This window comes from Mastigoproctus giganteus, chromosome 9 (assembly GCF_048544385.1).
Source record: "Mastigoproctus giganteus isolate SK-2022 chromosome 9, ASM4854438v1, whole genome shotgun sequence".
Classification (NCBI taxonomy): domain Eukaryota; kingdom Metazoa; phylum Arthropoda; class Arachnida; order Uropygi; family Thelyphonidae; genus Mastigoproctus; species Mastigoproctus giganteus.
This window is the reverse complement of record NC_143583.1, coordinates 147,915,317-147,931,101: the sequence shown is the minus strand read 5'-3', so window position 1 is coordinate 147,931,101 and position 15,785 is coordinate 147,915,317. Positions and strand designations below refer to the sequence as shown.

At 37.6% G+C, this 15,785-nt stretch overlaps 1 protein-coding gene across 4 annotated transcripts in view; it reads left to right on the top strand.

Moving 5' to 3' along the window:
• woc (zinc finger protein without children) overlaps positions 1–15,785 on the top strand; it is a 717,317-nt gene that overhangs the window by 23,951 nt on the left and 677,581 nt on the right. For all 4 annotated transcript variants that reach the window (XR_016547396.1, XM_090381483.1, XM_090381482.1 and 1 more), the window contains exon 2: positions 7,913–9,178. Coding sequence is in view for 3 of the 4 variants with exons in the window: in XM_090381483.1 (XP_090237609.1) it covers positions 7,913–9,178 (1,266 nt within the window). In the remaining variant the exon portion in view is untranslated. The remainder of the gene's footprint in view (positions 1–7,912; positions 9,179–15,785) is intronic.

The window sequence follows — 15,785 nt, the reverse complement described above, 5'->3', positions numbered from 1 at the left end:
TCTGGAACAACTTTCCTTCATATGTATTTCCTGAAAATTACAGTCTAATGTCAACAAATATCTTCTTTTGTCTTCTCAACCTCCAACCCAAGCACAGTACTAAGTAATATAGGTTGTAATACCTCTCATGTTTGGGGTTGTTATAAAAAAAAAAAAAAAGCAGAAGAAAAAACACCAGTATGAAATGAACGAGGAGGAACAGTGGAATAAGAAATTGTAAAAAGGCAACACAGAACTGTAGCAAATTCAAGAACACAGGTTTTGAGAACAAGTGGAGAAATACTGTTGGGACCTGGATCTTTCTTGGAAAATTCTTCTAACTTCTTTTTGACAGAAGACTACAGCAAGCATTCAGTGGAATATACTGTGAATGGTAGTAGGTGATTTACCAAGATCATCAATATAAGGATTAGGAGAAAAGTAGGATGCTGCTAAGTTGTCTTTATCTTTAGTTCAGGTGCAATAGAACCATTCAGATTTTAACAGGGGTGGGAGTAGAGGTGGGCAAAAGTTGCAGCTAACAGCTTTGGCAAATGGCTCTGCTACCATTTGGACAAGAAGCAAGTGTTTTACTCTTAGTCTGTTCAGTATCTAATTTGGACTGATTAATAATTGCTTTACAATTGTTCCGATCTTTGGGAGTAGGAAGAAAATGAACTCAGAGATTTGCATGCAAGCCATTTGGATATGCAACATTCTTATCTTGAACAGCTTTAGCATATTTATTGGAAAGCCTAGGTTTCGATAAGGACAAGATTTTAACATTGTGGCATGGAATAAAGGATTTCATCCTTACAAGAATCATTCCACTGACACGATCTGAGAAAACATTGACATCAGAAGATTTAAAACATAATCCAACCGATGAAAACAAGAATAGAAATCTTGCAGGTCATCACATTTTGCATTCTTGTAATACCAAACAACACGAGGTTGAGGATGGCCGAAAGAGAAGAGATCAGCACTAAGTTGTGATCTGAAGTGCCTAGAGACTACCCACCTCAACCTAATACTTGGAAGGGTGTTTGTGAGAAAAAAGATGAAGTGTGTTGGCTGTGTGTTATTCTGGTAGGTAAATGAACAATCTGTTTGAGGCATTAGTAATTGTAAATGCCTCAGCATCTCAACCAGATGGGCCGTGTGACTAGAAAACAGAAGCCAGCTGTAGTTGTGAACATTAAAATCGCCAAGGAAAATTACCTCACTGTTAGGAAAGTTGGACTGGGGAAAGTCAAGTTTCAAAGAAAAAGAAGTAGTAGTTGTAGTATGTGATGCAAGAAAGCAAGTGTATAAGCTTATGCAGCATCACCCAAAAAAAAAAAAAAAAAATTTACAAAACAATTCTCTCTAAATGTTTGTCCAGTTCCTTAAATTTATTTAACCTATCAACTTCCACAACGACAGATGGAAGTTTGTTCCAGCAGTTAACCACCCGCTGGCTAAAGGCAAATTTCCGCACATCTATTCTATATCTGTCTTTCCTTAATTTGAATTTATGCCCCCTTAGGTTCGTAGTCTGAACAAGAGGAAGAATCCCATCAGAATTCAGCGTGATCAACCCATTCAAGGCCTTATACACCTCAATCAGATCACCTCGCAGGTGCCTAGTCTCCAGCTGCTGCAATTTGCAGAACTTAAAAGTCTCTCTTGGTAAGAGGATCTCTTCATTCCCCTCACCAATCTTGTTGCCCTTTTCTGTACACGCTCAAGCAAATCTATATCCTTACTAAAATGAGGCCTCCAGACCTCTACACAGTACTCAAGGCGTGGCCTGACCATTGCCATAAGGCAAGAGGGACAATCACCTCCTTTTCCCTGCTAGCAAAATTCCTATATATCATTGACAAAACCCCATGACCTTGGCAGCCTGTCTGCATTGCTCAGAAAACTTCATATCTGCCTACACAATTACTCCCAGGTCTTTTTTATTTTCTGCCACATTAAGTGTAGTACCATAGAGTTGGTACGTTTTTCTGGGGTTACTGCTACCCGTATGCAATGCTTTGCATTTGTCAAGGTTAAACTTCAGTTGCTACTTCTCAGCCCATCTGCCCAAATTTTCTAGATCCTGTTGCAGTAGCACACTGCCATTACTGTCATTAACAACCCTGCCAACCTTTGTATCATCTGCAAACTTCGACATTAAGCCTGATATACCTTCATCAATATCATTGATAAATATATAAAACAACAGTAGACCCAACGCCAAACCCTGTGGGACTCCACTAATAACATAAGTCCACGAAGAGCAGCACTCATTGATTACCACCCTCTGTCTTTTCCAACTCCTTTTTTCCAACTCAACCATCCTTTTATCCATTGTAGCAATTTACCCTTAATACCATTCTGCTCCAATTTGTACAGTGATCTTCCTTGTGCAACAGTGTCAAAAGCCTACCTGAAATCCAAGTATATGATATCAAAATTATTTTTTGCATCCAGTTCCTTTGTAACCACATCATAATAACCAATCAAATTTGTCAGACAAGACTTTCCCTTAAGAAACCCATGCTGTGTCTGAATTATTGCTGCAGTCTTGTCTAGATGAATCTGCAATGCATCTTTAACCAGTGACTCCATTATTTTACCCGGAACAGAAGTTAAACTAACTGGTCTGTAATTACTCGTGTCACCCTTCAATCCCCCTTTGTGAATTGCATATCTCCAGTCCATGCAGACCTCCTCTGTGTCCAAGGATGCTCTCATAATTTTGGCTAAGGGTTTGCTTACTTCCTTTGCTGCCTCCTTTAAAATAACTGGATGGATCCCATCCACCCCAGGTTGCCTTTCTTATGTTTAACTTCAACAATTTCTTTTCCACTTTTCTCTCAGTTATTACAAAATCATTAAGCACCCTGCTACAATTTGATAACCTTGTGGCATTTTCAAACCTTAATAACTCCTCGTGTGAATGTAGATGCAAAATACTCATTCAGTTTGTTTGCTATCTGAGCAGGATCATCAACAGTCGAACCATCGATGTCAAGTGGACCAATCAGATTCATCCCCCTTCCTTTTAGAATTTATATAAGTAAAGAAATCCTTGCTGTTTTTCTTAGCATCCTTTGCTAAAGATTTCTCGTAATCTGCCTTTGCCTGCCTAATCTCCTTTGTGACTTGAATACAGACAAATAGTTCCATGTAATTAGTGAAGTTGAAAGAAAGATAGAGGCAACAGATGAATTTGACAGAATCTGGTAGAGAAATTTTAAGGCAGAGAAGGTCAAAAAGAGAAGTATTAGATTACTAAGTCTCTGACAGGGAATATCAGAATGGACATATGCACAAGTACAACCCCTTTGAAGTAGAAACAATTGTACAGCAAATAATTAGGACAACTGAGATGAGCAGTGGTTGAATCAACTGTTAATTGAGATTCTGTCAGAAAAAGTAAGTTGAAATGGAGTTCATTGAGATTGGAACTGAGAACATGTATATTTGTGAAATGAAACATGGGAAGTTTAGATCTTTTTGCAGATAAATTTGTTCTGTTAGTTTGACTATTCACGATGTATTCCATAGTAAGAAAAGTGGGAAGGGCACGTTGCACGAAGTAATGAAATTTTTGGAAATGGCATACACATGGGAAGAATATCCCCAGCTTAACATACTCTGGCCTCAACAGTGCCTTCTGCGCGCGGCGTGCGCGCGCGCGCGCGCACACACACACACACACACACACACACACACACACACACACACACACACACACACACACACACACACACACACACACAGTGTACTTGGACTCTCTCCAGTCACATATAAGGGACATGAGGAATGCGGTGCCATCAGGTTTCAGGAGATGGGAACCATTACAACAAAAGCTGGCTCATTTCAATGTTATTCTGTGGTACACCACCACCATACCAAATTTTGTGCCAGACATAAAACCACTGGGAGTGCTGTGCTAAAATGTAAATATGCTTGAGAATGCAGAGCCATTTCTGTTGGGCACAATAAACCCCATCTGGTGAGTATGGGCTTGGCACACCCAGGGTCCTGAGCTGGATATCATCATTCTTCTCTTTCTTGGTGATTCCCTTCTACTTCTCTCTCTCTCTCTCTCTCTCCCCCCCCCCCCTCCCTCTCTCTCTCTCTCTCTTAGGGTGACTCAGGAATTTTTTTTTTTTTTTGGCTAGTGCAGCATAAGCCTCAGGCTTATGCTGCACTAGCCAAAAAAAAAAAAAAAAAAATATGGTGCTTCCTTGCACCATATAGCTAATAATAATAATAATAATAATAATCTGAGATGACAGAGTAGAGGCAGTGAGATTATACACTAGCTAATCTGGATGCCTCCTAGAGAGAGTTACCAGCATGTTCAGTCTGGCGGACTGTCTAGATGCTGGCATGCAAACACTGTTTTAGACATATAATGTAAGGAAGAATGGATGTGGATCTTACCATGCTGCCCCTCATAAACTGAAAAGACATCAATCATATTGCATGATGGAAGAGATGGGGGGGGATTGCCAGTGATTTTTCTCTGTAGACTAAACATGGGTTTAGTCTACAGAACTACAAGTCATGTTGAGGGATATGGACCTTTTAAGCTTTCGCTATTCCTTTCTAGGGATATGGACCTTAATCTTCCATGCTGGTCCAGTGCGGGTTGGCAGATTGTTATTTAGCACTCAGGGGCTTGAACCCTGGTCTACTCAGAGCTTGTGCTATTGTACTCCCATTCTTGACTGCTTGACTATAGAGATCTTATATATTATAATCAATTACATTATAGACAGTTAGCATTTATCTACAAACTGACAGGCTGTAGTGTTGATTGTAATGCAGTTCTGGGGGTTCCTCCAAAGTCTACATCAAGCAATGTGACGAATACAAAACTCTGTAAAGACCAGATTTATATAGGTTAATGAGTGTTCATGCAGTGTTAGTGTGTTGTTTTGTTCATCCGGCCTCTTAGCCTAAAGGCCTGTGTTTTCACACAAAAACCTCTAGTTTACCATCCAGCTTCATGAGGAGGTGGGCCGGGCAGTAAGGAGTGTAAAGCACTGGCGTGGTGTACCCTGTGGTCGCCTAGGTTACAGACAGGGAGAGCCCAGTAAAAAAAAAAAAGTGAAAGATGGTAGTAGGGAGATAGGAAGTGGGAGGGGGATAGCAGTAGAAGGATAGGGGGGAGTAGAGGCCCTCACCTGAGTGAAAGGGGGGACAGAAGGGGACCCCCAGGTCAGGATGCCCATCCTGCTTTAGGTGTGGGATATGATAGTTGGCAGTGAGAAAACCCACCAGGCAAGGGGGTGCACTCAGGTAAAGATAGGGGAGTGAGAGATCAATCAACCCAGGTGGTAGGAATGAAAGACCATAGGGAAAGGATCTCTATGTAGGTTAGAGATCTACCCTCCCTAACCTACATAGAGATCTCTAGTGCTCTCTATCCCACACTGGCTGTGGGGGGTGGCGGCATATATATCAGTTATAATCAATTATAATATTGATTATACTGATATTACAACCAGTGTCAGCACCTTACGCCAGCTAAGTAGCCATGGCATAGTGTCTGCTTGGATTGGCAGGGGGCCTAGGCCATTTGCTCATCATCCTATCCAGGGGATGGGTGGGGGCGACACATTTGCTGCACTCATAATCCTCATTCACGCTACTTCCATTCTATTTTTGCACTTTTATGTTTTATAATTAGAGAGAGAGTTTTATGTAAATTTAAGGAGGAATTGAACAGATGAAACCAGCTGATTTCTTTTAAGGTCAATGCCAAATAAGCCTGGCTTGCTTGCATTAAATAAGCTTGAGAAGGATATATGAGAATACTACTAAGCAAGAATATTTAATAAAATGCACTTCTCCCACATGAAATATTTAATTTATTTGGTATTCAAGGATAAATTGATGCAGTTAGACCCAAACAATCCCAATAACTAGAAAAAACTGACTGCATTTCAGATTTATATGTTAAAATCCAGCTTTAGGTTTGGGTTTTGGGAGTTTAGCTGAAGACCATCATTCATTTGATCCTTGCAGGAAGGGATGGGGGGGGAGAGAGAGAGAGAGAGAGAGAGAGAGAGAGAGAGAGAGAGAGAGAGTGTGTGCTACCATGAAAAATCGCACTGCTTATTGTGAAATGTACTCAAAAACCTGGCTGTGTTTAATCATTAATTCAGTATGTTTGCAATCATAGTGAATATGTAAACTCTTCTGGCTTCAGACATTTTGAGAATAAATGGAAATTTATTTCACCAAACACAGTTGTTAATAAAGAAAAAGACCTGTGGGTAATTGTACAGCCCAAAAAGTTCTTTGAGCATTGCAAACAGGCCACCAGAACAGCTCATGGGATTCTGTCAGCTTTTCAAGCAGGGACAAAGAGGATCATCCCATTATATAAGGCAGTGGTTAGTCCACATTTGGCCTAACTATTTCTGAAACTGTGTGTGGTGGCCACATTTGGCCTAACTATTTCTGAAACTGTGTGTGTGGTGGCCACATTAGGCCACCACCCACAGTTTCAGAAACCTTATTTTTGAAAGGACATAGATCTGTTGGATAGGGGCAACAGACCCATGTTCCTATTAGTTAGGGACACAAAAGGAAATTCTCACCAAGAAAGACTGGGGACTAAGTAAATTATTATACTTAAACACATACATAGAACATATTTTTAAAAATTTTGAAAAATGATGATTGCAGAATAGGTTTGCAAAAATTTCATTCTTCCAGACAGTAATTAATTGTTGGAATAAACTTCCATCTGTTGTGGGTGGGAGTAAGTAGTTTGAATAAGTTATTGTTCAAACCATTGTAATATTTCGACCAACATTACAGGGAATCAGCAAATAAAGTAGCTTTTTTTTTTTTTTTTGTTGGGGGCGTGGAGCTGATGCTATATAAGCTTCTTTGTTTTCTTGTATCATGGTATTTATACTAATATTAAACATTTTCCCATTTAGTGGAAATCCTATCAATAGTTTTTCTGCTGCTGAATAGCATGCTACATTTCACTTTCAGTCTAATAACTTCTGCTGTTCAAACAGCTACAGCTTTTCAAAATATTCATCTCATTCTTTAAATGTTTTACTCTGGGTAATAATTTGGTGGAGAGAAGAACGCTTAGGTACCTTTAGTCTAAAAATTCAGTCCTGGATTATTTTTCACAAAAAAAAAGAGAGAGTATTGAAGAAACAGTAGGTTTTCTTTTTTGCCCTCAGAGGTTCTTTTATTCTAAAACAATCACCGACAGTGATTGCTGCATTAATTTCAAATCTGCCCTACAATAGAATATTGTTATTCCGAGGTAGGTGTACTAGAAATCTGCTCTCACTCTCCTCAAAAAAGGGTGGTCATTTCCATCATTAACAAGTATATATTTTGTCTTCTCAACTGCTTTTCATACATAGTACTAAGTATTGTAGTTACTTAGTGCCTTGCATGTTTGGGATCACGATTAAAAAAAGAAAGAAAAAAGAAAACCCCTTATTCAGTGGATATTTTTAACAAATTTAGCCCTGAAACATTTTGATCTACCTTATACTTTTGTATGCAATTCACTGGGCCAAATCTTGTTTGAGTTCAGCTGTACTCTGTTATGTTGAGGTTGTATTATATGAAAACTAATTACAGTGAAATCCTTGCATTACTTTCATGTGACTTATAATCACGAACAAGAATGCTTTATATTCACTGTATCCACATCTGATTTCAGTGTTTTACAAGTAATGGTGTCTGTATATTGTATCTTTTATATTGCTTTAAAACAGATTTTGTTTCCAAACTCAAAAAGTGAGCCTTGTTTCCAGTTAATGTACTGTATTATTCACTTTCCTAATTTTATGTATAGTGTAATTTTTAGTCATGTTTAATTATTTTATTAATTACCAGTTTGTATTATTCTTTGTTAAATGTGATTAATCCTAGTATCTAAAAAAAATTTTTTTTTCAGAAAATTCAATCAGATGACATCTGTACTGTTGATTCAAAGAATTCGTCTGTGAATAAAGTGATTGCATCATCATCATCATCATCATCAGAAGCTGTTGAAACTGCAGGCAGTGGTTTTATAAGTGAGAGATCAGAAGTTTTTTCTGAGAAACATGATGAAATAATACATAAGGATAGTAGTTTATGTGATAGTGCTAATGAAGTGCTTGCAACAGTTGAAGAAAGTGGACCAACCGTTGATTTCGTTACTGATTTACAAGATGATGTGAGTGAACATTCAAATATCTCTTCTGATAAAACTGACAGCGTAGTGAATAGAATGGAAGATGATGAGAAACAAATACAAAATGCAGTTGATTCTCCTCTCGATAACTCTAGTAATTTGAACTGCAATAGCTCTGAAACAAGTGACACTTCGTGTATTTTACCAACTCAAAAATGTGAGGATGATTTTAGATCAAACCTCACAAGGTTAACAAAGAATAAGGATCAAGTTAATTTTCAAAATGAAAGCTTACCTTTGGACGTTGAAGAAGGAAATGAAAGTGATAACATGTCTATAGGTAAAGTACTTTCTAAAGAAGCAGATTCTGACAGTGTCATTCAGGTAAATCCAGAGACAGAAATAGCCATTGATAAAAAGAATTCAGTTGAGTTTCAAGGTAATACAGAGAATTCAGTTGAAGATGGAGAACAGATGAGTGACTTTTGTGAAGTAGCTGTGCAGGAAGAAAAAATGTTAGATTTAGTAAATGAAGAAACTACTCAACGAAATAAAAATATAAAGGAAGAGGAGGAGGAGGAGGAGGAGGAGGAGGCAATGGAAGTTGACGATAATTCATTCCTTAAAGGTTCACCACATTCCACAAATGACGTTTATGATGAAAATAAAAAAGTGGAGGAAACTGGAGAAGAAGAAGAAGAAATGGATTATTCAGAACATCCATGTCCAGTAGATGAAACAGATAATTCTTTTCATAATGATATAACACCTGATACACAATCATCATCAACAATCAAATTCCCAAATAAATTAACTCTTGAAAAGAACGAAGTCAAAGCCAGTGTTGAGATTGATGAAACTGAAAATAAATGTTCATCAGAACATTTTGTAGAGGATTCCTGTACAGATAAAGGCAAGTGTAAATGTTTAGGTGGTGATACCAAAGAGGACTGTCACTGCAGAAATGTTGAGCACTTTTCTGCTGAAACCAGTAAAAGAGATAAAATGTTGGATATAATTAAGGAGGAGCCAGAGGAGGAAAAGGTATGATATTTGAAGTTAAATATTTTACTGTATTGTGATATCTGATAATTTTAGTTTTTGTGAGTAGTGTTTAGTGAATTTGTGGCATATAGTGTCCTCTGTGTATACCCATGTAATACCCATGTAAATTTTATACCTTGCCTAGTTCCCGTGTCTTATCACTTTTCATTCCTCTGCAGTCTTTTACCACTTTACTTCCTTTGTCTTTTACTGATTTCCTTAAATTATTTTTCCAATTGTTTTTGTGTCTTTATTTCTGTGACTTTTTTCATCATTATTTTATCATGCCGATTTCTTTTCATTCTTTATTGCTATGTACTTTTTAAATGCAGAAAATTCTTACTTATGGATCATGATAGAAAAGGACAGGACTCTCAAATTTTTGATCCACCAGTTTGTTTTCTGCAGTTCTGTTATCGATTTTATTCCACTTGAATGAACCAAGGGTTTTAAATATAATCTGTCCTCCCTCTCTACCCCGTGCTGTTACTCAGTTAGTTGTGTGGGGTTGAAGAAGTCCTTAATTTAAAAACTTGTCAGTGCTAGGATTCACGAAAATTTCATGGTGATTTTTTTCATGGTTGGTATTTTCTATACTTTGTGAGAGAAACTAAAGTCATTATTAGCTGTATGGGAGATTTACACAGTATGTAAAACATATCACTGCACACAGGGCAATGTATTTTCAAGATGAAGGGTAGACTGCATGTGAATTTTAAAGCCTAAACATATCTTTGATGTATAATTAACTGCTAATTTTAATGATTATTTGAGATAACACTGTCTGACCATTTAAATATGAATTTTAAAATATTATAGTGGATTTAGTTTAATATGTTTTATATTTCTGTAATGTTGATCATTAGTTATTTACTGATTTCCTTAACTTATTTCTCCAATTGTTTTTATGTCTTTATTTTGGTGACTTTTTTCATCATTGTTTTATCATGCCAATTTCTTCTCATTCTTTATTGTTATCTACTTTTTAAGTGTAGAAAATTCTTGTTTTTTTTTTTTTTTTCTTCTTTTTTATGAAAACCCCAAACACAAGAGGTATTAGAACCTTAGTACCGTGCTTGGGTTGGAGGTTGAGAAGACGAAAGAAGATATTTGTTGACGTCACTTATGGACAGAAGATAGAAAAGGACTGGGCTCTCAAATTTGTGACCCACCAGTTTTTCTGAAGTTCTGTTATTGATTTTATTCCGCTTTACTGAACCAAGGGTTTTAAAATATAATCTATCCTCTGTCTCTACCCCATGCTGTTACTTAGTTGTGTGGGGTTGAAGAAGTCCTTAATTTAAAAACTTGTCAGTGCTAGCATTCATGTAAATTTCATGGTGATTTTTTTTCATGGTCGATATTTTCTATACTTTGTGAAGTAAAGTCATTATTAGCAATATGGGAAAAAACATATCACTGCACACAGGCCAATGTATTTTCGAGATTTAGGGTAGACTGCATGTGAATTTTAATGACTATTTGAGATAACACTGTCTGACCATTTAAATATAAATTTTAAAATATTATGGATTTAGTTTAATGTGTTTTATTACTGTAATGTTGATCATTAGTTATTTTTCTGTTTTGTCAGAATTTTTATAGCAGTATTATTTTTAAATTTGTTTGTAGTTGATAGTTTATTTTTTTATAAATTGTGTCAGCAATAAGAGAAAACCTAGAAAAAAATTTGTATATGTTGACCTTTTTTTTTTTTTTTTTTTTTTTTGAAAACCCCAAACACGAGATGTATTACAACCTATAGTACTTAGTACTGTGCTTTGGTTGGAGGCTGAGAAGACTAAAGAAGATATTTGTTGACATTAGATTTGAACTTCTGTTGACTGTAATTTTCAGGAAATACGTATGAAGGAAGGTTGTTCCCGAAAACGGCAGTTGAATGAATAAATGAGGAAGATGAAAAGTTGGTTCTGTGAGTTTGAAGTTGGACAGTAAATGAATATTGGCTGGTGGCGACACGTGTTCGGACTGTTTTGAAAGAGAGAGAGAGAGAGAGGGAATTATAGAAGCCAATTCAGAAGAACAGTGCCCATGTTTGTTTGTTATTTGGTTTTTAGGAGCATTAGCAACTAAGGCCATATTGATCCCGGGATATGTGGTGATCATTCCCTGACCTTTCCCCATCCTCCGTATTTGGTGGTCACTGGCTCGAACCCTCGGTCTAATCAAGAAGCGTGTGCTATGCACTGCTGCTCCTGCCAATCCGGCTACAGAGGCGCCTAACAGTGCCCATGGAAGTATCTGTAGAAAAGGCATGCAGCAGAAACAGTATGTCTATGAGACAGCAAGTGGAGAGACTCTATTAGAAGGAAGTCATTAATTAACCTTCTGCCCTCTTCTGAATGGAATCAAGGAGTCTGAAAGAGGTTTTAAGGGCACCACCCCAGATGTGGGAACAATATTCCACGGTAGGGCAGATTTGCGATTTGTACAGAGTGAACAGCTGTTTGGAAGAAAAGTAACAGCGATAGCAAAAAAGATGTGGGAACAATATTCCATGGTAGGGCGGATTTGCGATTGGTACAGAGTGAACAGCAGTTTGGAAGAAAAGTAACAGCGATAGCAAAAAAGAGAAAAAGTTTTTTAGATGCAGAAGAAGCAATATTTGTAATGTGCTTGTGCCAAGAGAGATTAGAAGTCAGGGTAATCCCCAAAAGAGATATATCATTTTGCCTAGAAATCGGAGCGTCACCAAAGATAAGCATAGGCACAAAAGAATCCTTTTTGCGAGATATAAGACAAGACTGAGTTTTAGAAGGATTGAAATCAATTAAGTTGTCTTTGCCCAACTGAAGAATTACCTGGAGATCGGCATTTAAGGAATTGGTAGAAGATATTTGAGAAGTTGAAGCTGATTGAGCAGGGCAAGGTTTCTCAAATTGGAAAGTGGAATGCAATGTGTTATCATCGGCAAAACCAAGGATAGGATTTCCAGTCAATGGAAGGTCATTAATATACAAGAGGAAAAGAGTGGGGGAAAGAACTGAATCTTGGGGGAAAACCAGCATTAGTAGAGAAGTTAGAAGACAGAGAGCCATCTACCATCATCCTCAGTGAGTGATCAGAGAGAAAACTGGATAACAAATTAAAAAAACAGTTGGCAATTGGTTCATGCCAACTGTTTAGAAGACTTTTATGCAAACACGATTGAAAGCCTTTGAGATGGCAAGAGCAACTGCTTGTGTTTAACCGAACGTTTCCACTGAATTTGTCCATAAATGGATATCATAAGCCAAAATATTGCCAGTGGATCGACACCGACAGAATCTATTCTAAGTAGTTTAAGAGTTGCTGATTAATTGATTTCTCCATTACTTTAGAAAGAGTAGAAGTAATTGCAATGGGACGATAATTGAATGGGAGGGATGTCACCCTTTTTAGGAACTGGCTGGATATGAGCAAATTTCCAAGCAGAAGGAAAAACACCTTTGGAATAAGAAAGTGAAAAAAGGTGGCAAAGAACAGGAGTAAGTTCAGGAGCACAGGTTTTGAGAGCAAGTGGAGAAATACCATCAGGACCTGGAGCTTTCTTAGTATCAAGATTCGTCAAAATCCTTCTGACATTCTTTTGATGGAAGACCACAGGAGGCATTGAATGGAGCGTGTTGGGAATGGCGGGGAGGAGTTTTACCAAGATCATTAATACATGAGTTGGAAGAAAAATGTAATGCTAGTAGGTCAGCTTTATCCTTGCCTGAAATAACAAAAGAACCATCTGGTTTTGACAGAGGTGGGAGGAGAGATGGGCAAAAGTTGCAGCCAATAGTTTTGGCAAGAGACCAGAATGCTCGGCTACCATTAGGGCAAGACGCAAGTTTTCTACTCTTAGCTTGTTCAAAATCTAGTTTGAACTGATTAATAACTGCTTTACAATTGTTGCGAGCTTTGGTGTAGAAAATGAAACTGAAGAATTGGAAACAAGCCAATTACGATATGCAACATTCTTCCCTTGAACAGCCTTAGCACATTTATTGGAAAACCCAGGTTTAGATAAAGGACAAGATTTTAAAGTGATTTAATAAAGGATTCCATTCCTACAAGATGAATTTGACACAATTCATCTGTTTGTATGATTCCTTTCACCTTTGAGGTGAAAGGAATCATACAACGAATAATTTGGGCACTGAGATGAGCAGTAGTGGAATCAACCAATAACTGAGATTCTGTCAGAAAAAGTACATGGGAATTTGCAGACTGCTAATGGAAATTGACATCATTGAGACCACACATATTTGTGAAATGAACTAGGAAATATTTGGGAGGTTTAAATCTTTTCGCAGATAAGCTTACCCTGTTAATTTGATAATTCATGGTGTATTCAATAGTAAAAAAAAAGAGGGGGGGGGGTGAAATGTATGATATTTTTGGATATGGCGTATACATGGTAAGAATATACCCAGATCCGTGACATAACATGGCCTCGACAATGCCCCTTGCATGCACACTACTCAGACTCCCTCCAGTCATTATCTGGCAGAGTAGAGGTAGCAGGATTATACACTAGCTGATCCAGAAGCCTCCTAAAACGTTACCAATAGGTTTGGGCCGGTGTACTAACTAGTGGCCTACTTGCGAACACCGTTTTAGAGCTGTACCCTCGAAATGTAAGGAAGATTGGATCTTCCATGATGTTGATCATAACCTCGTCATCAGTCAAATTGCATGATGAAAGAGATGGGGACGGGTTGACTAGAACGTAGTTCTGGAGACTAAACATGGGCTCCACCACTTCAAGCCTCCAATAAGCAAAGTGGTGGTATTGTTCCGATTGATGAGTTATCTACCACCTAGTATTGCCTGGTAACACAGGGGCAGCATTCCTCCAATATGGTGTGGGTGCTACACCTCGACTCCTGCTTACATTGGTTCACACCTGGGTGGTCACCCACAGTGTGCTTATGCATGGAGGTTATTCCCAGGATTACTAACAGTCCCATCATCGTGAAGGTGTGAGCAGAGGATTTGGTTGTTACAGACCATCCAGACTTCGCTGAAATTGGGTTCACTTGACTTGAATGTCACCCGAATATCAGTTCCTTCAGCGTTTTAGATTCCCAGGTAGCAAGTACAGTTTGTCTGGCATATCTGAGAGAATGTCTGTGGCAACCTCAAGGACCAAACAGCCAGGCTTCGCATAACGTGAGTTTAATTAACACATTTTTCAGTTACTGCGATTTGGAAAAAATATACCACTTTTTACTTCACACAATGCAAATTTACAGTTAATGCGATCTTTTTTATGTAATAGTTGAAAAAGATTAGAATCACGTGCTAAGCATCTGAAGGCCAATAAACAAGCATTTGCCCACTGCCTGCCTCAGTGTGTTCCATTAACTATCCTAAGTTAGACGTGTTACTTGTATCCTGCTAATAAAGTCACGTGTAGACGTATTTAAAAATTCTAATTTTCTGCCCCTGTTAATTATGAATAAAAGAAAGAGTGAAAAATAACATGATTGCAATAAAAAAAAAACGAAAAGTTATTACTTTAGCTGAAAAACTTGAAGTTATTAAAAAAAATGAAAGTTGTGCAAATCATGCAAAAATCGTAAGAGATCTAAGATACAGTGTGTCTACCATACAAACTATCTTGAGCCGTAAGGATGAATATAAAGAGAAAGGTAAAGTTTCATCAACTTCTTTTGTTTTACAAAATATCAGAAACAGAACTCCAGTAATGATTGAAATGGATAGTCTTTTATCAATTTGGATAGAATATTTCAATCAAAAAAGAATTCCATTATCTAAGAACAATATTCAGAGCAACACTATTAACATTTTTACTAAGCTCAAAGAAGCAAAATATCAAGGGGAGACTGAAATGTTTGTTGCTAGTTCAGGGTGGTTTAAATGTTTGAAAAATCGGGCAGGACTACATAATGTTAAAGTAACAGGGGAAGCTGCTAGTGCTGATAAAGATTCTGCAGCCAAATTTCCTGCAGAATTTCAAAAATCATTCGGGATGGTGAATACAACAATCGGCAAATGTTTAATGTAGATGAAATAGGCCTATTTTGGAAACAGATGCCAACTAAAATTTACATATTTGGCTGCAAATGAAGCATCACAACCTGGGTATAAAGTCTCAAAAGATCGACTAAAACTTTTATTAGGAGGTAATGCTGAAGGTGATTTTAAATTGAAGCCTATGCTTGTGTGTACCATACACAAAATCCTAGGGCTTTAAAAGGATACAGCCATAGAGCTCTTCCAGTCATTTTGCATTCAAATGAAAAAGCATGGATGACCAAAGTGCTACTTTGGTCATCCAGTTGAAGCCTATTGTAAGAAAAATAATCTTACTTTTAAAGCTCTGTTGCTTTTAGATAATGTTTCTGGACATCCTTCTGCACTTGGTGACTTAAATGAAAAGGTGAAGGTTTTTTTTTACCGGCGAATACGATTTCATTATTGCAACCCATGGACCAAGGGATGATTGCAACTTTCAAGGCTTACTATCTCCTTAGAACATTTGCATAGGCACTTGAAGCTACAACAGGAGACAATGCAATTTCTGTGTCAGAATTTTTGAAAAAATATGATATACGAGTGGCCATTGAAAACATTCATGCAGCATGGGAAGTGA